Source organism: Drosophila rhopaloa, unplaced genomic scaffold (genome assembly GCF_018152115.1).
Source record: "Drosophila rhopaloa isolate 14029-0021.01 unplaced genomic scaffold, ASM1815211v1 contig_2, whole genome shotgun sequence".
Taxonomy (NCBI): domain Eukaryota; kingdom Metazoa; phylum Arthropoda; class Insecta; order Diptera; family Drosophilidae; genus Drosophila; species Drosophila rhopaloa.
In genome coordinates this window covers 2,430,563-2,453,799 of record NW_025335083.1, presented here as the reverse complement: position 1 = coordinate 2,453,799, position 23,237 = coordinate 2,430,563, and the positions used below count along the sequence as shown (strand labels likewise).

At 38.9% G+C, this 23,237-nt stretch overlaps 2 protein-coding genes and 1 long non-coding RNA gene across 10 annotated transcripts; 2 read left to right on the top strand and 1 right to left on the bottom strand.

Moving 5' to 3' along the window:
- Positions 1–4,262: 4,262 nt before the first annotated feature.
- LOC108043576 (male-specific sperm protein Mst84Dd) lies at positions 4,263–6,091 on the top strand. Of its 5 annotated transcripts, none has more exons than XR_001769252.2 (4): positions 4,263–4,374; positions 5,200–5,248; positions 5,679–5,839; positions 5,886–5,994. XR_001769252.2 is itself a non-coding variant. In XM_017122340.2 (3 exons), exons 2-3 carry the CDS (start codon positions 5,218–5,220, stop codon positions 5,894–5,896), a joined length of 204 nt encoding a protein of 67 aa, XP_016977829.1. In that variant the 5' UTR covers positions 4,264–4,374; positions 5,200–5,217; the 3' UTR covers positions 5,897–6,091. The 5 variants fall into 5 exon arrangements, 3 of the variants coding, with proteins under 3 accessions (XP_016977829.1, XP_016977830.1, XP_016977827.1); XR_001769251.1 differs by lacking the exon at positions 4,263–4,374 and adding an exon at positions 5,020–5,139; XM_017122340.2 differs by lacking the exon at positions 5,679–5,839 and having other exon boundaries at positions 4,264–4,374; positions 5,200–5,410; positions 5,886–6,091.
- A 521-nt stretch (positions 6,092–6,612) lies between these two features.
- Positions 6,613–6,974, bottom strand: LOC108043577. The gene is made up of 2 exons (XR_001769253.1): positions 6,876–6,974; positions 6,613–6,821 (listed from the first exon to the last, which is right to left on the bottom strand). It is a non-coding gene; the product is annotated as an uncharacterized LOC108043577 (long non-coding RNA).
- A 963-nt stretch (positions 6,975–7,937) lies between these two features.
- LOC108043579 (sodium/potassium-transporting ATPase subunit beta-2) lies at positions 7,938–21,677 on the top strand. 4 transcript variants are annotated; one of them, XM_017122347.2, is made up of 8 exons: positions 7,938–8,121; positions 10,341–10,668; positions 12,506–12,917; positions 20,273–20,413; positions 20,474–20,593; positions 20,739–21,031; positions 21,095–21,263; positions 21,329–21,677. In XM_017122347.2, the coding sequence occupies exons 3-8, from the start codon at positions 12,773–12,775 to the stop codon at positions 21,430–21,432; spliced, it is 972 nt and encodes a 323-aa protein (XP_016977836.1). In that variant the 5' UTR covers positions 7,938–8,121; positions 10,341–10,668; positions 12,506–12,772; the 3' UTR covers positions 21,433–21,677. The 4 variants fall into 4 exon arrangements, with proteins under 4 accessions (XP_016977836.1, XP_016977837.1, XP_016977838.1 ...); XM_017122348.2 differs by lacking the exons at positions 7,938–8,121; positions 10,341–10,668 and adding an exon at positions 10,808–11,155; XM_017122349.1 differs by lacking the exons at positions 7,938–8,121; positions 10,341–10,668; positions 12,506–12,917 and adding exons at positions 17,562–17,668; positions 18,888–19,062.
- Positions 21,678–23,237: the final 1,560 nt, after the last annotated feature.

Sequence of the window (23,237 nt, the reverse complement as noted above, 5' to 3'; positions counted from 1 at the left end):
TGCATACAAAATGCCAATCTTCTAGCTTTTATAGTTTCCGAGATCTCAGCGTTCATACGGACGGACAGACAGACGGACAGACAGACGGACAGACAGACGGACAGACAGACGGACAGACGGACATGGCTATATCGACTCGGCTAGTGACCCTGATCAAGAATATATATACTTTATAGGGTCGGAAACGCTTCCTTCTAGCTGTTACATACTTTTGCACGAATACAATATACCCTTTTACTCTACGAGTAACGGGTATAAAAACACCAAAGTTATGGCTTTTCCGATCGTTCAGTTATATGGCAGCTATATGATATAGTCGCCCGATCCGGCTCGTTCCGACTTATATACTACCTGCAATAGAAATACAACTTTTGGGAAAGTTTCAAGCAGATAGCTTTAAAACTGAGGGACTAGTTTGCGTAGAAACGGACGGACAGACGGACAGACGGACGGACAGACGGACATGGCTAGATCGACTCTCCTGGTGATGCTGATCAAGAATATATATACTTTATAGGGTCGGAAATGTCTCCTTCACTGCGTTGCAAACTTTTGACTGAAATTATAATACCCTCTGCAAGGGTATAAAAATCAAGAAAGGAAAGCTAACTTCGGGCGGAGCCGAAGTTGATATACCCTTGCAGAATATTCTATAAATTATATTCTCCAAAATGATTCATATGATGCATTCTTAATACTCATAAAAAGTCCCAACTTCCTAACTTAAACAAGAGAGAACGATATAGTCGGGTGCCCCGACTATCAGATACCCGTTACTCAGGTATAAGGAGTGCGAGGGAGATGGAGATAGAAACTTTGATCACGCATAACTTTTTAACGAATGGTCCGATTTGAAAAATTTCTTCTACATTTCGATAGGTATTGATAAACACAACAAAACTGCATTTTTACTTTTCCGAAATATTTAAATTTTTAAAGTCGTATATTAGCGATTGTGGGCGTTTAAGGGGGCGTGACACCTTTTTGAAACAAACTTGCGCTGCGTAGGAACTCCTAGAATCTGCATACAAAATGCCAATCTTCTAGCTTTTATAGTTTCCGAGATCTCAGCGTTCATACGGACGGACAGACAGACGGACAGACAGACGGACAGACAGACGGACAGACAGACGGACAGACGGACATGGCTATATCGACTCGGCTAGTGACCCTGATCAAGAATATATATACTTTATAGGGTCGGAAACGCTTCCTTCTAGCTGTTACATACTTTTGCACGAATACAATATACCCTTTTACTCTACGAGTAACGGGTATAAAAACACCAAAGTTATGGCTTTTCCGATCGTTCAGTTATATGGCAGCTATATGATATAGTCGCCCGATCTGGCTCGTTCCGACTTATATACTACCTGCAATAGAAAGACAACTTTTGGGAAAGTTTCAAGCAGATAGCTTTAAAACTGAGGGACTAGTTTGCGTAGAAACGGACGGACGGACAGACGGACAGACGGACGGACAGACGGACAGACGGACATGGCTATATCAACTCAGGAGGTGATGCTGATCAAGAATATATATACTTTATAGGGTCGGAAATGTCTCCTTCACTGCGTTGCAAGCTTTTGACTGAAATTATAATACCCTCTGCAAGGGTATAAAAAAGTGATAAGAAGTCTCTACGTAAAGGGTAAAAGTTTATGTTTCGTCTAATTTGCAAGTTCTGTTGCTTCGAATATAATATAACGGAGTATCGTTAAATTTATTTAATCAATGAGATTTTGATTCGCATTTCAAAATGAAATTTTTTTTCCTTTGTTAGTATGAATTAAATCGTTAAATCGTTAATGGCCAGGATAACGTTTGTTCTACCACAGTTAAATATATCTATATTTAACAAGAAAGGAAAGCTAACTTCGGGCGGAGCCGAAATTGATATACCCTTGCAGAATATTCTGTAAATTATATTGGTTGGCCAATAAATCCCATAAAAATCCCAACTTCCTAACACCAAAGTTATAGCATTTCCAATCAATCAGTTATATGGCGGACAAGGTCGGCCGATCCCGGCCGTTCCGACTTATATACTGCGGGCAAAGGAATGAAGTGTGTGTGCAAAGTTTGAATTTGATATCTTTAAAACTGAGAGACTAGTTCGCGTAGAAGCAGACAGACGGACAGACGGACATGGCTATATCAACTCAGGACGCGATCCTGATCAAAAATATTTATACTTTATAGGGTCGGATATGTCTCCTTCACTGCGTTGCACACTTTTGACCAAAATTATAATACCTTCTGCAAGGCATAATAAGTTGACTCTAAAATCAGTAAGATAATTATCAATATAATTATCACTTTAAAAAGTAAATGTTGTTTTGGGTGTTTTGGAGACGCCATAAATTATAATAACTTAATGCTAAGTGTACATTTTATCTGCAATTGGAATTTTCTAGTCAACTCACTTTCCGCTTTATTCGCATATGAGTAATCAAAAGTGGCCTTGGTGTCTAATGGTGCCCACCAAAGAATTACTTGTATCACATTTTTTTTATGAAATATGCAAAAATGTTTCTTGCTGATAAGGGGTTCTTAAAAATAAGAAAATACAATTTAAATCAGTACATTTTAAACATTCGCCCTCGTAGCACATCGCTCTCGAAATGTTTCAGAACGGAATTTATATTTTCTACGCCTTTGTCGCCTATATCCTTTTCGGGATTTCTAAGTGCCAGGATAACACGGGTTTAGTTTCTCCACATGACATTACCGATCTCAGGCAGCAGTTGTATATTCAAGATGGCAATCTAAATGGAAAACTGGCGTTTATGGGCGCCATTCAAACAAAAACACTTAAAAAGTTGGATACAATTGAAAAAGAAATTTCGGCAAATATGGAAAAAATGCTAAAAGAAACATCGGCAAATAGGGACACAACACAGAAAGACGGACCATGGGTGCCAACGGATACCCCCAATCAATGTGGGGTATTCTGTCTTGCCGCTCTGAGCCCACTCTTTGATCACAATGACAAAGTTGAGGAGCAACTAAATATCCTTACCGTGCTAATAAAGGAAAATCGGGAGTCACAAAGGGAACTACAGGAAAATATAAAGAGCATTCAAAACGAATATCAGGAAAAGCTGGACAAAATTCAACAAGGAAATCAGGAAAAGCTAAAGAAATGCAGCAGAATGTAGACAGCATCGTAACGAAGAAGTTAATTGAAGCCAAAATGCAAAAAGAACCAGAACAGGAGCCACAGACATATATCCCTCCAGGATTTAAGCGGCTGGGGTCAAGATATTTTTATATCGAAAATAATAAACAAGCAAATTGGACTATGGCAGAAGAAAGCTGTCGTAAAATGGGAGGTCATCTTGCGGCCTTCCGAAATCAAAAAGAGATTGACGACTTGGAACCGCAAATCATGAAAGAAAACTTGTACTGGCTGGGCATTAACGATCGGGAAGTATTAGGCCAGCATTTATCTGTGGCTTCCGGTAAGCCACCACTATTCTTTAATTGGCCCACGGTTATATACGATGACGGCCCGAGATGCGCTTGTCTCCATTTCGCCAAAATATGGAAGCGTTTTGTATCGCTTATCGTCAAGAAAAAGTTTAGATTAAACGGCTAATAATAAAATGATACCAGTAAAAAAAAAAAAAAAATTGAATTAAATTCTGCTGCATTTCTTGTTGAATTCTGTCCAGCTTTTCCTGATTTTCTTGTTGAATTCTGTCTAGCTTTTCCTGATTTTCTTGTTGAATTCCGTTTAGCTTTTCCTGATTTTCTTGTTAAATTTTGTCTAGCTTTTCCTGATATTCCTTTATTAGCACGGTAATGATATTCAGCTGCTCCCGAACATGGTGATTATGATCGAAGAGTGGACTATGCGGCAAGACAGAATGCCCCACATTGATTGGGGGTATCCGTCGGCACCCATGGTCCGTCTTTCTGTGTTGTGTCCCTATTTGCCGATGTTTCTTTTAGCATTTTTTCCATATTTGCTGAAATTTCTTTTTCAATTGTATCCAACTTTTCAAGTGTTTTTGTTTGAATGGCGCCCATAAACGCCAGTTTTCCATTTAGATTGCCATCTTGAATATACAACTGCTGCCTGAGATCGGCAATGTCATATGGAGAAACTGAGCCCGTGTTATCCTGGCACTTAGAAATCCCGAAAAGGATGCAGGCGACAAAGACGTAGAAAATATAAATTCCGTTCTAAAACATTTCGAGAGCGATATGCTACGAGGGCGAATGTTTAAAATGTTTAATAACCCCTTATCAGCAAGAAACATTTTTGCATATTTTTTTTTTTTCATAAAAAAATGTGGTTTAAGTAATTCTTTGGTGGGCACCGTGACGTATCCACTTTTGATTACTTATATACGAGTAGAGCGGAAAGTGAGTTGACTAGAAAATTCAAATTGTAGATAAAGTGTACACTTAGAATTAAGACGCAGTTTTTATACCCTTGCAGAGGGTATTATAATTTTGGTCAAAAGTGTGCAACGCAGTGAAGGAGACATCTCCGACCCTATAAAGTATATATATTCTTGATCAGGATCACCTCCTGAGTTGATATAGCCATGTCCGTCTGTCCGTCTGTTCGTCTGTCTGTTTCTACGCGAACTAGTCTCTCAGTTTTAAAGATATCGAATTGAAACTTTGCACACACCCTTCTTTTCTTTGCACGCAGTATATATGTCGGAACGGCCGGGATCGGCCGACTATATCCTATAGCTGCCATATAACTGATTGATCGGAAATGCCATAACTTTGGTGTTGGGATTTTTTATGAGTATTAAGAATGCATCATATGAATAATTTTTGAGAATATAATTTGCAGAGTATTCTGCAAGGGTATATCAACTTCGGCTCCGCCCGAAGTTAGCTTTCCTTTCTTGTTTACTTAGGTTTAGCAAAAAGGCATAGAGATGGGGAAAAGTGCTTTTAAGTTGTTATAATAGCAAATTTGGGATTAGTAGGCCTAGAGATTCGAGAAAGTTGGCCATGACTTTCAGCTCAAGCCGAACAAAATCTTGAACCCGACGTGGCTTAGGAAGTAGGACTCTATATTCATTCGATATCCAACTCTCTGACCAGTCGTTTCGGCCTCTAAAATTTCCTAAATTCCAAATTATATTTCGAAATTATTCAACCAAAATAGTAAGTCCGTAAAAGGCGTGCAAGGGTATTTGTTTAATCGGGCTAATCTCTCGCCAACAGCGCTAAAAAGAACTCAACATGTGCAACGGATGTGGATGCTGTGGACCCTGTAATGAAACCCCCTGCTGTGGCCCGCACAGTCCCCCCTGCGGCGCTCCGTCGCCCATTCCGTGTTCTCCTGCCCCGGGCATGTGCTGCCCCCCGCTCCCCGAAGGCGGCATTCCCGATCCGCGTGTCTGGAACTACTACAACACGCCCGTGACGTACCCATGTAAGTCCGGTCCTGGGGTAGACCTGACCATTCCCCTCCCGTCCATCTGATCGTCCATCTGATCGTCCATCTGATCGTCCATCTGATCGTCCATCTGATCGTCCATCTGATCGTCCATCTGATCGTCCATCTGATCGTCCATCTGATCGTCCATCCGATCGAAATAAAGGAGAGCACGGGACGAGGGCGGCCAGCGTGCGTGCCACAGCGTCTTGGAACTAGATCCCCGCGATCAGTTCTTGGTGTGACCCTCGTTCCTTCCCCCAAGCTCCCTGCCCCAAACGCTACCTTGTGAACAAGGACAACATGCCCTGTGTTTGGTGTGCCCCGTGCAAGGCCCACTGCTACAACACTCCGCCCAAATGCTGTTGCTAGGGCGTGGAGCCCCGGGCTTGATCCCAATCCTTTCCACCCTACACCTTGCTGCAAGTAAGTAGTTTCCAAACTCATAGACCTTACTGATTTCTTTCTGCAGGTGGATTTTAAGTGGCTCCGGAAAAGTCTTGACGTCGGACACGTTGGGTGCCGCATTTTGGTTGGAGTCTCTTTCGAAACCAGCTTCAATCGAGATGAAGAACGCCAAGCTGCTGATTTTCCGATTGAAGCGCCCCATCATTTGGCACAATTTTTGACTGTAGATTAATTAAATTAAAATAAACCATAAACCATTTAAAAGTTCAATCAGTACTCAATCCTTTCTGGTAACAGGTCGCGATTAGAAATTTACAAGCAACAGCGACGTGCAGAATTTTTTTTAGGTAATCATCGTCTAGTCGCTTAATCCCGATGAGATGCAACCCGTTACATTCACCAATTTACTTGGCACTTTCCGATTCCTGTGTAGGCCAATACCTCGCTGTAAAGAAATCGACAACGATTGAAATTAGTGACTACTGATTAAAAGGAAATGAATTTTTCTTTTTCGTCTCGCGAAAATTTTCTATTTTGTAACATTCTACAGGTCAAATCCATTTAATAGTGCTTGCGGTTTGGATTATAACTTGCCTTGGTAAAGATTTATCTACACCGACTGACTTGTTAATTAAAAGCTGTTAAACATGGATCGTATTCTTACATCTATCATGAAAAAGTATTTCTGGTGCTATTTTTCTGTATTGTTTTTTATACACCAACCAACTTGATTCCCTCGCGTTTTGTAATATTACATTGACTTAGTTTATTTGATCGAAAAAAATGTACAATTACATCCGCTCACTCTTCTTTTAATAGTTTTGCTCAGTTGTCATTTCAGTTGCATTTGCATTTGTGCTACAGGGCGGATCATGAATATACAATCCGACGATAAGAACGATGGAAATTATTATAATTGCGATGATCAGAATACCAATCAAACCATAAACTGCAATTGTCTGAGGACCCGTCATTATTGAATGGCTAACGCTATCCGCACCTGCTTAATAAAGAAAACATTTTCAAGCTTTCTTTAAATGGCATTTTAACTTACCAACGATTTTTCCAAAAGAGTTCCGTTCTTATTATGCTTTAAAATAATTTCTATACTTAAAGATTTGTGTTTAAATATAATATAACCCTTTGAACGTAAGAGCTTAGGCAAACTGATGTATATAAAATATGTTAAAGCGCAAAACACATTTCCACGTTTTTATACCCTTGCAGAGGGCATTATAAGTTCATTCAAAAGATTATAATACAGGGAAGAATGTATTTTATTTTAATCCGCGGACGACAATGCTAAGCAAATTTGATGATTAATATTCTTATTAGAGCATTTTTAAGAAAAATGGAAACAAAAGCTAGAAATTATTGACCAATTTGACTTTTTTTGTGTGAATCACTGTGGACGGCAGTACACGAAATAAAATCTGCTGTGATGGTTCGATCGCAGATTGCAAAATGGAATTGTAAAATTTAAAAATGGGAGATGTTGGGGCCAGTGGGTCAACATTTTCCAGCCTTCCTTCATTTTTGTCAAAAATATGCGTCGAACGACATCACATCGGATTCACAGATCCTGGAACGATTTTTTTTTGTCTTAAGCAGTTCGATCTAAAACATATTTGTTCTACGACTCTTTAAGAAACAAATCAGCTAAGCGGGAAAACATTTTCGATGAATTGTATTTGAAGTTGTAGCCGATATTTGCTGTGTAATGAATATTTTTAACTACAATTTTTTTTTTATTTTACGTAAAAAATCCTATTTCTATTTTTTTAAGTGTTATTTTGGTATATTTTTACGACAGAAATCACCATTAATTTAGATATACATTTTCTGGACGAAAACTAAAAAGTCATGTATATAGTTTTCAAGGAAAAATTAGGAAATTTATATACCCTGTAATAAAGTATATGTATTTTTTACCAGCATAACCAGGAGACTCGATCTATGCAAGCTTTTATAAAGTAACCCAAATCAATCTCTTTGATTTTTAAAAAATTAAAACTAAATTAAAACAAAACTTGTCAAATAGCTTTTGTCTTTTCTGCCAAAAGCAGTATAGTTATTTATCCAGTCAAACAATAGAAATAGAAACTACCGATAGGAAAAAAAATTAAATTCTCTTCAAAATTATTGCCATTTTAATACATTAAAAAATGGAGACTAAAAATATAGTGATAATTTTCGCGGTTATTATTGTCCTGGTTGTTATTATTAACATTCTTCTCATCACGTATATTATATTAGACTGCTATTATCGTGAACACGTGTATGCAAATGCAATGCGTCCGGTAAGAGCAAATAAATTATAAACTTATTATTTATTTTTGGTAAATGTTCAAAAACTGTTTCAACAATTCAGCTGCGTATACTTTTTGTGCAGACCTATAATTTTTTCGAATAATATCAAGTAAAAGAGAGCGTTGAAAAATATAATACAATATTATATATCCTTACAGAAGATATTAAAATTTTCGTTAAAATTCCGATTTTGAATACGGTTTTAGTTTTATAGAAAAAGTTGGCAAAGCATTTCCGACTATCATATAGCCGCCATAGGAAATAAAGAAAAACGAGAAAGGAAAGCTAACTTCGGGCGGAGCCGAAGTTGATATACCCTTGCAGAATACTCTGTAAATGATATTCTCCAAAATTATTCATATGATGCATTCTTAATACTCATAACAAATCCCAACTTCCTAACTTAACAAACACCAAATTTATGGCATTTCCGATCAATCAGTTATATGTCAGCTATAGGATATAGTCGGCCGATCCCGGCCGTTCCGACATATATACTGCGTGCAAAGGAAAGAAGGGTGCAAAGTTTCAATTCGATATCTTTAAAACTGAGAGACTAGTTTGCGTAGCAACAGACAGACGGACAGACGGACATGGCTATATCAACTCAGGAGGTGATCCTGATCAAGAATATATATACTTTTTAGGGTCGGAGATGTATCCTTCACTGCGTTGCACACTTGACCAAAATTATAATACCCTCAGCAATGGTATAATAAATAGAACGAGGACGGAAGCTTACTTCGGCAAGCTGAAGTTTTAATACCCTTGCATACTTTTCCGAAATTGGTAAAAATGTAAAAAGTAGCGAAAGGAATAAGGTATATTGTTCCTATAGGAGCTATAGGATATAGATGTCCGATCGCCAAGCGCTTTTACCCTGATCAAGGTATCCATAAAAAAATAAGATTTGGAAAGATTTATGTTAATAGCTTTTACACTGCGCGAAATATCTTCCATTCTTGAAAGTTATATCCGATTGTTCCTATGGGTGCTTTAGGATATAGACAACCGATCGGGGCGGTCTTCAAACTTGATCTGCATACACATGTTTTAGGACAACTGTGAAAGTTTCAGATCGCTAGCTTTTAAACTGAGCTCGCAAACGGTATTGAAACAGACGGACAGACGGTCATGGTTATATCGAATCCTCTATTGATCCTGATCAAGAATATATATACTTTATGGGGTCGGAAACGTCTCCTTCACTGCGTTACAAAGTTCTGACCAAAATTATAATACCCTCTGCAAGGTATAAAAATAACATGCAAATGCACAGAACTTCGTCGTTTTCAAACATCTACGAAAATTGTCGGTGGTAGATTCTTTACGATTGTAGATCATATAGCTTCCATAGATCTGAAGATAATAGGAAAATTGCCATAGCTTTGTTCGCTGTTTTTCAACAAATTTGCAAACATTTTAGCTGATTTTATTTACCTTGCCTTTAAAACTGAATTTCTTGTTTTAATACCCCTACTGTCGTAGTTTTTCTTAATATCTTGCAAAATACTCATTGTTATACGAACTTCGGCTTTCCTAAAAGGTTTAGATCATAAATTCGTATACTTTAGGCTATAAATAGCCCTCATTTTAGTTCATTTTTTCTTTACATTTTAGGTGTTTTTTCATGCTTTATGTTTTATAATAGAAACATCTTATAAACAGCAATTATTCACCCTTGCAGCTGTTAAAACAATGAAGATAAGTTGATTTCCCAGACATTTTCCGATCGTTAATATATCTAAATGAAATAGTTGTCAGTTATATATAGATATAGCTTGCTCTAAGGTACTACTTTTGCAAGGCTTTAAAAATGGCTTGATTGTCAATACAAGTGATCTTGCCTTATAGAATTTTATATACTGGGGTCGTACTAAATCTAGCTATTTTTATTACCTCTAGCTATTTCCCCAGTTCGACCGGAATAACAGAACCAAAAAAACAAGTTATTTTAGACCAATTTGAAAATTAACTAAAAGTCTTGGATCATTTTGGTACCGATGGGTGTATTTTGTTTTACATTATTATTAAAATGTATAAATATTTACAGTACTTTTACATCAATTTTGTCCAATCTTTGTCCAAGTCGAAAAATCATGTTTTTTTAAACAAGAGTGCTCTGACTTTAAATTCGTAGATTACATTTTATTCAGACTACACCAAGTATGATTTTCTCGCATTATTAACATAAATCTTTTTTATCTAGGATCCAGTCGTGCAACCAAAGGCCGTTCCATACACAGCGATTAACTGGGGCTCTATATTTTCTGACCTCGGAGTTCGTCCACCTCCTGAACAATGACTCAACAAATAATACTTGCTGTAATCGGCATATCAGTTATTCTGTGCCTGACCGTTTTGAATTTACTCTTCATTTACTTTATAATCAACAATCCGTACCGAAAGAAAAAATCGACCACTACAACGCCCACGCCCACAACCACCATCGAGACGGAACCAGAAGAAATAGTGACTGAGCCTGGTGAAGGAGAGGGAGAGGGAGGCGATGAAGCTGCAGCAGAACGCTAAAAATTGTAAGTGTTTCCCGTTTCACAGGCGATGATGTTAACCCAAATCTAGGCATCAACCGTCCTGTGACTTAGTTTTCGAGGCTGTTTCCCTAATGTTGAGAACAGTCAGTCCAAATACTCCTGTCGTCGCGTCGCAGGTAACACTAATCTCCAAGTCCCGTGACACATACAAGTTATGGAAACGAAATTATTAACACTAATTCTAACTATCGTTGTAGTGATTCTTTTTTTCTTGCTCATGATCATATTTTACGTATTTTTGAATTTTGATCGCGTTATTACGACTCGACGTCCGGTTTAAGGCGACGCAGACTCTATTGGCACTTGTGCTCTCCGCGAAGTATTTAAGTTTGGTCATGGTAGAAAACACAACACTTGTCACAATTTTACTGGTCGTAACGGTGTTTCTGGTGACCTTGATGCTCATACTCATTCCCATGGCTTTCTTCAGGGGCAGGAGGGGTGAGGCGTCCTACTTTAGGTTTTAATAGTAAGTACTCTCTATTCAAATGGTATTCAAGGTGGTTACACTGCCCAACCGTTTCGCGCGTTTTCCGATGCCCCGGGGCGCCTGAGTTCATTGCCGCGATCGGCTTTCCGTGGAATGTCGTTACCCGTTTGGAAAATACAGTGCTGCCAGACCAAACTAGCGGTTTAGCGGGTTTCCCCAATTTCTCAGTTTTACACCTTGCACGCCCACCAGTGTCACCCCTTAAAAGTTGCGTCCCGATCCCAAGCAAATTCACCACGCTGGGCAGCGCCTCCAAGCCTCACGGCCGAAATCAGAACCTAACTACTGACGGCGTTGCCATTCTCACGACCCTTACGACTGACAGCCTTGCCACCCCTACGATCCCAACAATTTTATTTGGCGACATCTAGCGGCGCAGTTGAAACCAAATGAGCTAAGACATGTACCGGATGGTTAAGTACAGCCACGTCATGCCTAGGTGGCGTTAAATTCGAATTTTGTCCGTTCATCCGTTCGTTCTTATGGTCTGCAATCTTAGTAATCACTACACTCAAAAAGAAACCGAAAGTTTAATTTAAATAAACGTGTTTTAAAATAAAACTATCGACAGTATTAAATTATACGTATTAAGTCTATGCTTAATATAAGCCCTATACTTTTTAGTGCAAATTCTATACCGAAGAGTCTACAATTATAATATGTGGAGTAATTTGCATACCGCAAACAAATAAGTTTTCGGATTTAAATTAATACAGCTATGGTGTATTCCGCCCAGCGAATAATTCCTTCGTCTCTTCTCGACCTGACGTAATGTCGTATAATTTATGTACACTGCTCTCCGTCTACGGATCCGAGTAGGCGTACAACGGAAATAGTAGTTTCGCGTCATTAATGCAGCCTCATCCACAAATCACTTTATCTGGGAGTGGCTGACTTAGCCAAAACCTCGATGCGTTTCCAAATCAATCCCTTCCGATCTGCAGTTCACCGGCCCGGAGGCAATCTTCCTCCTCCGCCGGGCTAAACTTAAATTGTAAAAAGCGTTCAGTGCCAAAGGAAGCCATATTTCATACGGCAATTAGTGCGACGATCATCATACATAGTTAATTTTCGTTTGCTGTTCGGCGGCTGCGGCGGATCGGGATTTGTGGGGCAGCCAGCAGATGATAGTCCCGGCGATCTTAGACTTCAATTAAATGAAAATTGTGTCACGCGCCGCGACTCGCGTCTTCCACGATTTGGAACTGGAGATGCCAGCTAGCCTGGTAGCTAGCTAGCTTTGGTTGACATCCCGTGTCGGTGCCGCGGCGCGTATTTCCGCACACATGCTCACAGCATTTGATTAAGCCCGACTCTTGCGTATTCCAGATTTTCAGACCCATCACCCCCGGTTCGGTGTTGCTTGGTCTTTCTTGTCAAATTCGGATCAGTGTCGCGCGGCGCTCAGCGGTGTCAACTTGTCGTGTGCAGCGCAAATTCCCAGTGCCACAGAGTAGTCCAGTCCAGCAGCCTTCCCAGTGCAGACAGGAGCCTAGTTGGATACCCGAACCGATCCCCAGATTGCAAGCCCGATCCCGATCCCGATCCCGTATAGCCGTTGAACTGAGGAAGCGCCAGCTGCCAAAGCGCGGAAGAATGCCGACCATAACCGAAGACTGCATCGATGGATTCCAACAGTATTACTCGCGGCCGCCGGAGAGACCGAAGAAGAAGTCCCTGAAGCAGATGGTCTACGACTCGGAGGACAACTCCTACTTCGGCCGATCCATCGACAGTTGGGGTAAGTCGCTCCGTGCCCCATAGCCTCCGATTACGTAAGTGCCCCGTCGTCAGCGGTCGACAGTCTTGATAAAAGTCTGACCTTAATCAAGCGAATCTCTGAATCTCTGAATGTCTGAATCTGTGAATCTCTTTTGTCGTCGCATTAGCGCTGGCGGCAAATGCAGATTGCTGTGGATGTGGGTGGATGTATCTATTTACCGGCCTCCCGCCGATTCGCGTCCGTGTCCGTTTTGATTGCCCGCCCAATGGCGTTTGCGCTTCGAGGCCCCGGCGCGAACAGATCTGTGTGCTTGGGGCACTTGTGCCGCAATATCGGTCAATTACGCCATTATGCAATCAGGCTGTGGTAAGCACGCCAGCGTTCTCCAGAACCACCTCTGATTTCCATGGAGGGGTGTAGCCAACCTGGCCCTTGCCCATGAACCAAGCGAAGTGGGGGATCAAGGACTTGGCTGTAAGTGACTTGCAGGACGGATTGAATGCCAAATTTTATCTAAGCCGTAGTGGGAACGCATTTAAAACTAAAAAAACCGAAGATTTACGCCACTAATTAAGCTATAGGATCCAAAATTAAACAATTTTTATAAAAACTATTTTCAAATCGACTGTTAATTAGGATAGGAAATATATTTTAAACGAGAAAGGAAGCTACCCTTGTAGTTATACCGATATTATTGCCAATCGGCAAGATTTAACGCTGAAAAAGTTTAATAATCATGCCGATCAGCTGGTCTAGCCCGAAATGGTATGTTGAAATTGAGATACTCAGTACCCTATACATATACTCAACTTATTTTGTACAATTATTATGCAAATTATAATAACTTTAATAATAACTTTAAATAACAGCAAATTAAAAAAAATGTTCAATAGTTTTTAAACTAAGCTCATTCGTGCAACCAAATTATATTACAAAAGGGTACAAATATGGAATATTTAAATACATCGCTAGGTTTTATACTCAATAAGTAATGTACATATGTGGCATGCCATAAAACTACAAATTTTTCGAGGCACCAATTTACCCACCTAAAGCTAAATTAAATCAATCCTTTTTGTTTTTTCAAGCAAAGGTCGAATTGTATTCAATGCAATTTTATTGCGTGTTGAAAATTGAGATTAATTTTTACGAGTAGCATATATACGCGAAATATTTTGTACAATTATTATGCAAATTATGGTATATCAGATATGACAGCTTTAGGATACAAAACTTAATTAAGGGGATGTACTGGATATATAATTGAATAATAACTTTAAATAACAGCAAATTAAAAAAAATGTTCAATAGTTTTTAAACTAAGCTCACGAAGCCTAATATATCGCTAGGTTTTATACTTAATAAGTACATATGTGGCATGCCATAAAACTACCAATTTTTCGAAGCCCCAATTTACCACATAAAGCTAAATTAAATCAATCCTTTTAGTTTTTTCAAGCAAAGCTTCAATTGTTTTCAATGCAATTTTATTGCGTGTTGAAAATTGAGATTAATTTTTACGAGTAGCATTTATACGCAAAATACTTTGTACAATTATATGGAAATTATGGTATAACAGATATGACAGCCATAAGATACAGACAGATACAGCAAAGTAAAAAAATGTTCAATACATTTTAAACTAAGCTCTCGAACGACATAGATGAATTTAATGCGTTTCATTCTTGCAACCAAATAATATTATAAAAATGTACAAATATGGAAAATTTGGATATATCGCTAGGTTCTATACTTAATAAGTAATATTGAAGAATGTCAAAACACAACCAATTTTTCGAGGCCCCTATTTACCCACCTAAAGCTAAATTAAATCAATCCTTTTTGTTTTTTCAAACAAAGGTCCAATTGTATTCAATGCAATTTTATTGCGTGTTGAAAATTGAGATTAATTTTTACGAGTAGCATTTATACGCAAAATACTTTGTACAATTATATGGAAATTATGGTATAACAGATATGACAGTTAAAAGATACAGATCTTGATTAAGGGTATGTATTGGATATGGATTTAATTAATAACATTAAATAACATAACAGCAAAGTAAAAAAATGTTCAATACTTTTTAAACTAAGCTCTCGAACGACATAGATGAATTTAATGCGTTTGATTCTTGCAACCAATTGATATTACAAAAATGTACAAATATGGAATATTTGGATATATCGATAGGTTCTATAGAATTTGTAAGGTTAATTTGAGAAAATTTTTCTATTTTTAAGGGTAAATAATTTTTTAGGGCAGAATTTCTAATTTGAGGAAAAAAATTCTAAAAACCTGTACCATTTTTACTAAAATAGAGAAATTCTTCCTTGGTTTTAGGGTGAGTTTAGTTTATGGCGACAATTTCTACATTTGAGAAACACTTTCTTGATTTAAGAAAAGTTTTCTTGTTTTGAGAAAAAAATTCCTTGAAAATATAAATCTTTTCTTGGATTTAGAAAAAACAAGAGAGAACGCTATAGTCGAGTGCCTCGACTATTATTATTATTATTATTATTATTATTATTATTATTATTACTCAGCTAAACAACTTAATATTAATAAATATTAATATTAAACATACATACTTATATTGGCTAAACACATACATTCTTAAATAGTATTATGTATATTAAAGTCTAAATGTTTGCACAACACGAGTAACGGGTATAGCGATACATACATACATACATATGTATATGCTTACATACATACACACATACGCCATTGTTTGACTTAGACCTCCAATTTGGCTAACTAGATTTGATTTGCATAGTTCTTGGGATATAGTTCGGTATTGACAAATGAAAACCATCGCAATTTCCTTTAATAGAAATCCGTATCGAGAATTAACGTTGACTCTGTTGAGCACCTTGGCCAGCTGTTCCAAAGTCATCCGTTAGATGGCGCCATGAAAGGCGGAAATGTAGGCGCTAGCCAGGCTTAAGCGTTTAATGGATTTTTGGGCGCTAGAGTGGGCGTGGCAAACTTTTATTAGGCCAATCGATATTTATTGACGAAACAAATACATATCAATTCAAATTTTCATAATATCATCAAAACTGTGCCCACAGCTTGTGGCTTGTGGGCGTCAGAGGGGGCGTGGCACCATTTTGAAACAAACTTGCGCTGCGTTGGAACTCCTAAAATCTACATGCAAAATGCCAATCTTCTAGCTTTTATAGTTTCCGAGATCTCAGCGTTCATACGGACGGACAGATAGACAGACGGACAGACGGACATGGCTAGATCGACTCGTCTAGTGATCCTGAACAAGAATATATATACTTTATAGGGTCGGAAACGCTTCCTTCTACCTGTTACATACTTTTGCACGAATACAATATACCCTTTTACTATACGAGTAACGGGTATAATTAAGTTTTAAGGCGAATTTCTAAAATTTAGGGTTAATTTTGCTATGAGTGTATTCTTAATAAGTAATATACATATGTAGAATGCCAAAACACAATCAATTATTTGAGGCCCCAATTTACCCACCTAAAGCTAAATTAATTCAATCTTTATTTTTTTCAAGCAAAGCTCAAATTGTTTTCAATGTAATTTTATTGCTCGAACAAACATTGTCCTATCGCGTTGCTCGCAATAGTGCGCAATGCCGTGGTATAGTCCCTTAAATACAACTTCAACGGAGGAGTTGGCGAGTGGAAAGGAGAGCTCCATGAAACCCACCCCCTGTGCGTGTATGTATAGCAACTCTCAGTTTGGCCCACTTCCCTGGATATCTGAATATCCTGTTGCCGCTTTTAAACCAGTTCTTTCCCCCGTTCGGCCATTTGAGCAGGATTGCTTTAATGCTAATATGTGCGTGCCAACGATATTTAAATGAGCCGTTTCTTACAACCTTTTCGTGGAACTTTTTTAATCGTTTCAATAAATATTACCATACAAAAATTATTTTTGAAATTGTAGGCTTTTGAGTTTATTATGCTACCTTGATTATAAGAAACAATTTTCTACATTGCAAATAAGGTTAGGGATTTTGTTCCAAAATTGGCCAACGATATTTAAATGAGCCTTTTTTTACTACCTTCCCTTGGAACTTTTTTAAACGTTTAAATCAATATTACCTTAAAAAAATTATTTTCGAAATTGTAGGCTTTTAAGTTTATTGTGCTACCTTGATTATAAAAAAATGTTTTCTATATTAGAAATGAGGATAGGAACTTCGTTCCGAATACGATTCATTGGCCAACGATATTAAAATGATAAATTTTTCAATAAGAATAAAGGGAAGGTATATTTCCCTTGCAACTTTTCTAAATGGTTAACTACATTTTAGACGAGAATTGACACAAGCGTTATTTACTGGCCTATTCTCTCAGTGTGGCCATGGGTCTGGGATCGAACCCCGGGCAATTTGCACTAAATGCGCTGCAGTAGAATCGACAATCGGCGGCAGCGCCTAATTAAAACGAGTGCACAAGGAGGCAGCGTTTCCACGGCAATTACAACGCAACCCAATCTCAGTCCGGAAAAGCCGACCGATCCCAGCTCCGCTTCCACTCGGCTGAGAGATGCACTGCTGCCAAAAGCGCTTTCCACTCAAAACAAACTCGGCTCGAGAGAGCCGTCAAACAGACTCAAGCCAAGTCTGTTGTTTGGCTGCGAATCGACGTCGACGGGCAGCAGATTCGGGCTTCAGTCTAAAATTTGTTTTGAGCGGCGACCAAACGTGTCACGGAGAACTCGTAACGTGGTCGAATCGCGTTTACTTGCAATCAACAAATTAACAAAAAATATTGTGGTCCGTTCAGTGAAGTTTCCCCTGCACTCCTTTGAGAGAATTACAGAAAAAGAGTCCTTGAAAATAGTTAATAATTCTGATCCGCTCACAGCCCCCTGGGGCAGAATATTTATAAAGACAATAAACAGTTCCAGACGCAGTCTTAAAGAACGCTCCGATATTTCTTCTAAAAAGGTGTGGTTGTTTGTATGTGCCGATACGAAGCGTTAAGAGTGCCAGTTAAGAGATGCACATACAACTCACACCCCGCTCGCTCGTTTGCAAAGAGAAGGAAGGCACTGGTGCGCTTTGTTGTGGTGGTTTCGATGCGAAAATAAAAGAATGCCCATCACACAACGTGCCAGTGGATATGTGCTTAAATAAAGAACCGAGATACTTTTGTATCTGCCAGATTGCCAATGCCGGGTCAAAGCCGATGCGGCATTGAGAGCTACATGGCAGACGCGGAAATGCGACTATGTCGCCGACCGACCCACTTTGGGCCCACTCTGGCCCATTCCAGCATTGTATTCGTATTCGACGGATGCACCTCAGAGGCTAGACATTTCCCTTGACCAGGAGAGCCAAAAAAGGCGCCAAATTTTCTGCACGGCAAGAGGGTTGAAACGGCGGGCTGCGAGTGAGAGTGGAGAGAAATTAAGAGAGCGAAGGACCTGGATTGTAAAAAAAAAAGGATACAAAAAGTGTGTGAACGTGTCTGAATACTATTTGTGTACATCTGTAGAACTCACCGCCGGTGCAACAAATATTTGCAATTTAAAAATAAACCAAGTGCTGGCAAAACATCAGAATATAAGCCCTTTCGTGTACAATTCAGTTGCAGTGTTTCACATGGAATTTTAAATGTTCAAAACATATTACTACGTTTATACGCACGCCTTATTTACAATTTAAAAGGTTTCGATGGAACAATTGAGAAAATTGTTTTGCGGTTTAACATTAAAATAAGAATCCCCAAAAATGATATAAATAACGTAACTTACAAAAACGTGGGGACTTAACATTAAAAGCGCCAAAGAAATGCACTAGAATTTTGCCAAATTAAAAATATATCTATTTTTGGATTTAATTCAGGTGGGGTCACACCTACCAGCAAAAACTAATACCTTATAAATATTAAAAAAAGCGTATTGAAAAATTGTTTTAAAATGCAAAAAGCAGGCGTATATTCGTAGTATATGTTTCGATTCCATGTCATAATTAAAACTACTAAACACAGGCCTTTAGATCAAAAGAAACCCACCGATAAAACATGTCCAAGCCAGTACCGATGAGTCCGTCCTTTGTGGACGAGGATCTGCACAATTTGAGGAAGCCCAAACCGTTCAATCTCGGCCAGTTTTTATATAACTCCGAGGACGGCACGGTTATGGGCCGAAATCGTTCGTCATGGGGTAAGTTTATTGAGGTGTTTATTGCACTCTTTTGCCATAAATCTGACGGAGGAGTTATTTGTTTTTATCGCGTATGCCTGTTGTAAATCAAGCCAATAAGTCATATTTTGCTGTCACCAATTCGAGCCGGGCTTCGGAATTTATTTTAATAACACGGCACTGCGAAAATATCGCCTGAAGTGTCGAGAGTTGCACTCATTCGTAAATAAGTAGAGCAGAGGTTTGGAAGCGGCCGACAAATTAACGTCTGCATGTAACGATGCTCGGTAATGGGGACAAATTAGGGTGGGGAAATGTGGCATCTTATTTTTGTTCGCTTTCAATTACCGCTAGTTAAGCTGTCCGCTGCAACGTTTATCATCAATTGTACGGGAAAGGTTTTCTCAGCACGCCAATATTGGCATTTAAAAGTTGGCAAGCTCAAGGCCCAGTATATATATGCATATATATATATGTATATATAGACAAGTGTACAGTGCAATTATGCTGAAATGGGCAAAGCAAAGCTGAAAATGTACAAAAATGGAAATAAGTACTATTTACATTGGCCGGAAATTGGCAGAGAAAAGAATATGTGCATTAAGCACTATGTAGAGATTCGATTTTTTCGAGAATACAATAAATATTTTAAAAATAAATTACTAATACCATTCCTTAAAATTTACACTTGTCACTTGAAAATAGTTTTTGACGTGAAATGTGCTACCCTACTTGCTTTTTTATTGACCCAACTTCAGCTTGGCTTGACTTCTCTCTTAGCTGATAGTTCTCTTGCTGGCCAACTTCTCAGACTAATTGAGGTTATGTTGGTTCAGTATATGGAAGAGATGAGAGCGATCACCGCACACACACACACACACACACCCATGGACCTGGTCCTAACCAGTTAGCTCTTGAGCGCAACTGACTTGCCAGACAACTCTCTTACTCTCTATACGAATGTTTGGATTGTGGCGATGATTCAGCGGAGAAGCTCGGCGTCAGTTATCCGTCTACTTCGAACTTGAGAAGCAGCGCAGCTTGGGGGTTGGTTCCCATTTGTTTATGTAGCCCACTTGCGCCGGCTGTCGTCAATTATCGGTTTAACCCATGCTGACCGAGGGGCCAGTGGCAATTAACTAATTCAATCGCGTCAATTGACTGAAGATCGTTAGGAATGGCTTTAATCAGAGTAATTCAATGAGCATTTCCCGTTCCTTTCCTGTCGCAGCCAAAATCGGAATTTTCTATGTGGCCTTCTACGGAGTCCTCGCTGCCCTGGTGGCCATCTGCATGTGGGCCTTCTTCCAAACCCTCGACCCTCGCATTCCCAAATGGACCTTAGACCGCTCCCTGATCGGCACCAATCCAGGTGAGTCCTCGATTTCCACAGCTTTCGTTAATCTCATTTAACCGAGCTCTACGATCTTAGGTTTGGGTTTCCGCCCCTTGCCGCCGGTCGACAACGTGGAAAGCACTTTGATCTGGTACAAAGGGACTCAGCATGAAAACTACAAACACTGGACAGACTCCCTAGATGATTTCCTGGCGGGTAAGTAATTAAAAATGAGATGTGAACCCGAAGTTAAAGAGGGTTTCTCTAATTAATGTACTGCAAAAAATACTCTAGCAGTCAATGCATTGTTTTTCTGTTTGGTTTTATACAATTTTACTTACTGAATTTGTTCCCATTGCAGTTTACAAAGTACCCGGACTGACTCCCGGTCGTGGTCAGAACATCTACAACTGCGACTACAACCAGCCACCGCCGAAGGGCCAGGTGTGCGACGTGGACATAAAGTCGTGGTCTCCTTGCACCAAGGAAAACAACTACAGCTACCACAAGAGTGCGCCGTGCATTTTCCTCAAGCTCAACAAAATCTATGGATGGATACCAGAGTACTACAACGATTCGCGGGACCTGCCCGAATCCATGCCTTTGAGCTTGAAGACCTACATCGGTGAGGTCGAGAAGACGCAGCCACACAAGGTGAGTGAAGTACTCCGATTCAAAGCAGTAAACTAATTTACTAAATACCATAATTAAATCCAGCTAAACACTATTTGGGTGTCGTGCGAGGGCGAGAATCCAGCCGATCAGGAAAACATTGGAGCCGTCAACTACCTGCCAATCAGGGGCTTCCCCGGTTACTTCTATCCCTACCAGAACTCCGAGGGCTACTTGAGTCCCTTGGTGGCCGTACACTTCCAGCGCCCCAAACGTGAGTGGTCTTTGAATAACGTCGGTCTACAGTTCCCGATTTAATGGTTTTTCCTTGCTTTTCAGGCGGAATCATCATCAACGTGGAGTGCAAGGCTTGGGCTCGCAACATTTTGCACGATCGCAAGGAGAGGATCGGTTCGGTTCACTATGAGCTCCTTATCGATTAAAGTGTATCGAAATATTATCTATAACATAATGTAAAACAGAATCTCCGATGAGCAAGAATCTCGGAACCAGAGGGGTGAGGACGTCGTTAAATATCGTCTAAGACAATCCTACCAGAGGCAAACCACCAGAAGTTTGTTGTAGTAAAAATTGTGAAAGGTTCAGATTTCCGTTTGTAATTTAAAATTCAAAATTATTGAATTGTATTATTTCATGAAGTTATTAAACATACAAATTATAATCAAGACTTGCTACGGCTAAAATATACAATTTTTAAATTTCAAGATTTTTGTATGCACTTTACGACGAAAGTTTTCACATATAATTATAAAACCAAGATGGGAAATCAATGAACAGGATTGTAATAGCCTGAATCTCATTTAACGCTGGCCACTAAATCAAGCAAATGCAACAAAGTTACAGCAATTAATCGAAACTGCCATTTCAAATAAATCAACAAACAAATCCTTAGATATACAAATTTATAAAGAAAATTTAAAGATTTCATTTTTATACCCGTTACTCGTAGAGTAAAAGGGTATATTGTATTCGTGCAAAAGTATGTAACAGCTAGAAGGAAGCGTTTCCGACCCTATAAAGTATATATATTCTTGATCAGGATCACTAGCCGAGTCGATCTAGCCATGTCCGTCTGTCCGTCTGTCCGTCTGTCCGTCTGTCCGTCTGTCCGTCTGTCCGTCTGTCTGTCCGTCTGTCTGTCTGTCTGTCCGTATGAACGCTGAGATCTCGGAAACTATAAAAGCTAGAAGATTGGCATTTTGCATGCAGATTCTAGGAGTTCCTACGCAGCGCAAGTTTGTTTCAAAATGGTGCCACGCCCCCTTTAACGCCCACAATCGCTTATATACGATTTTAAAAATTTAAATATTTCGGAAAAGTAAAAATGCAGTTTTATTGTGTTTATCAATACCTATCGAAATGTAGAAGAAATTTTTCAAATCGGACCATTTGTTAAAAAGTTATGCGTGATCAAAGTTTCTATCTCCATCTCCCTCGCACTCCCTTTACCTGAGTAACGGGTATCTGATAGTCGGGGCACCCGACTATAGCGTTCTCTCTTGTTGAGTCTGCTATACATGTAACCCCAAAACAGACCAATTTTGTCAACCAAAAAAAAATTTTTTAATATTTACAGCTAGCTTCAGAATATACCATATTTATAAATAACTTAGTCTAAAGTGAAAGCTCTATACATCACATTAAGATGAACTACAAAATAATATTTGGCAACCAGAAACGCGAAACTTCGGCTAATTTGTAAGTTTAACATAACATAATTGCGAAAAGATAAATTTAAGGAAATTACTTGAATTAAAACGGCTGAGACGAATCACTTTCAAAACTTTTTCAATAAAAATTAAAAGAAAGTAGTCAGACATAAATAAAATGTTTTGTTTAATTGAAGGGGTTTGATATGATATACGAAAATGGCCGTCTCCAAACAATTTTCAGATGGCCATATGACATACTTTCGGATTTACGTAAACGCTGGAGTTGCCCTGCTGTGATAAGATAATGATGAAGTTGATAATGCCATATCGAAAATCTCTGCCGTCACCTGACAGTGGTCACCTACTGACTGATAAATAGACTTAAAGCCAGATCGATTGGATTTTGGTCATTAATAAAGTTCATTCTTTTATTTAATCAAGATTAACCATAGAAATACATATGTATTAAGAAATTAAATTAAATGTATTTATTGCGTACGTGTGTCAAAAGGGTGGTTCGATAGTTTCATTGGCAGAATTCCATAAAATTGTCTATGGCTTTTTGGACTTCCAAA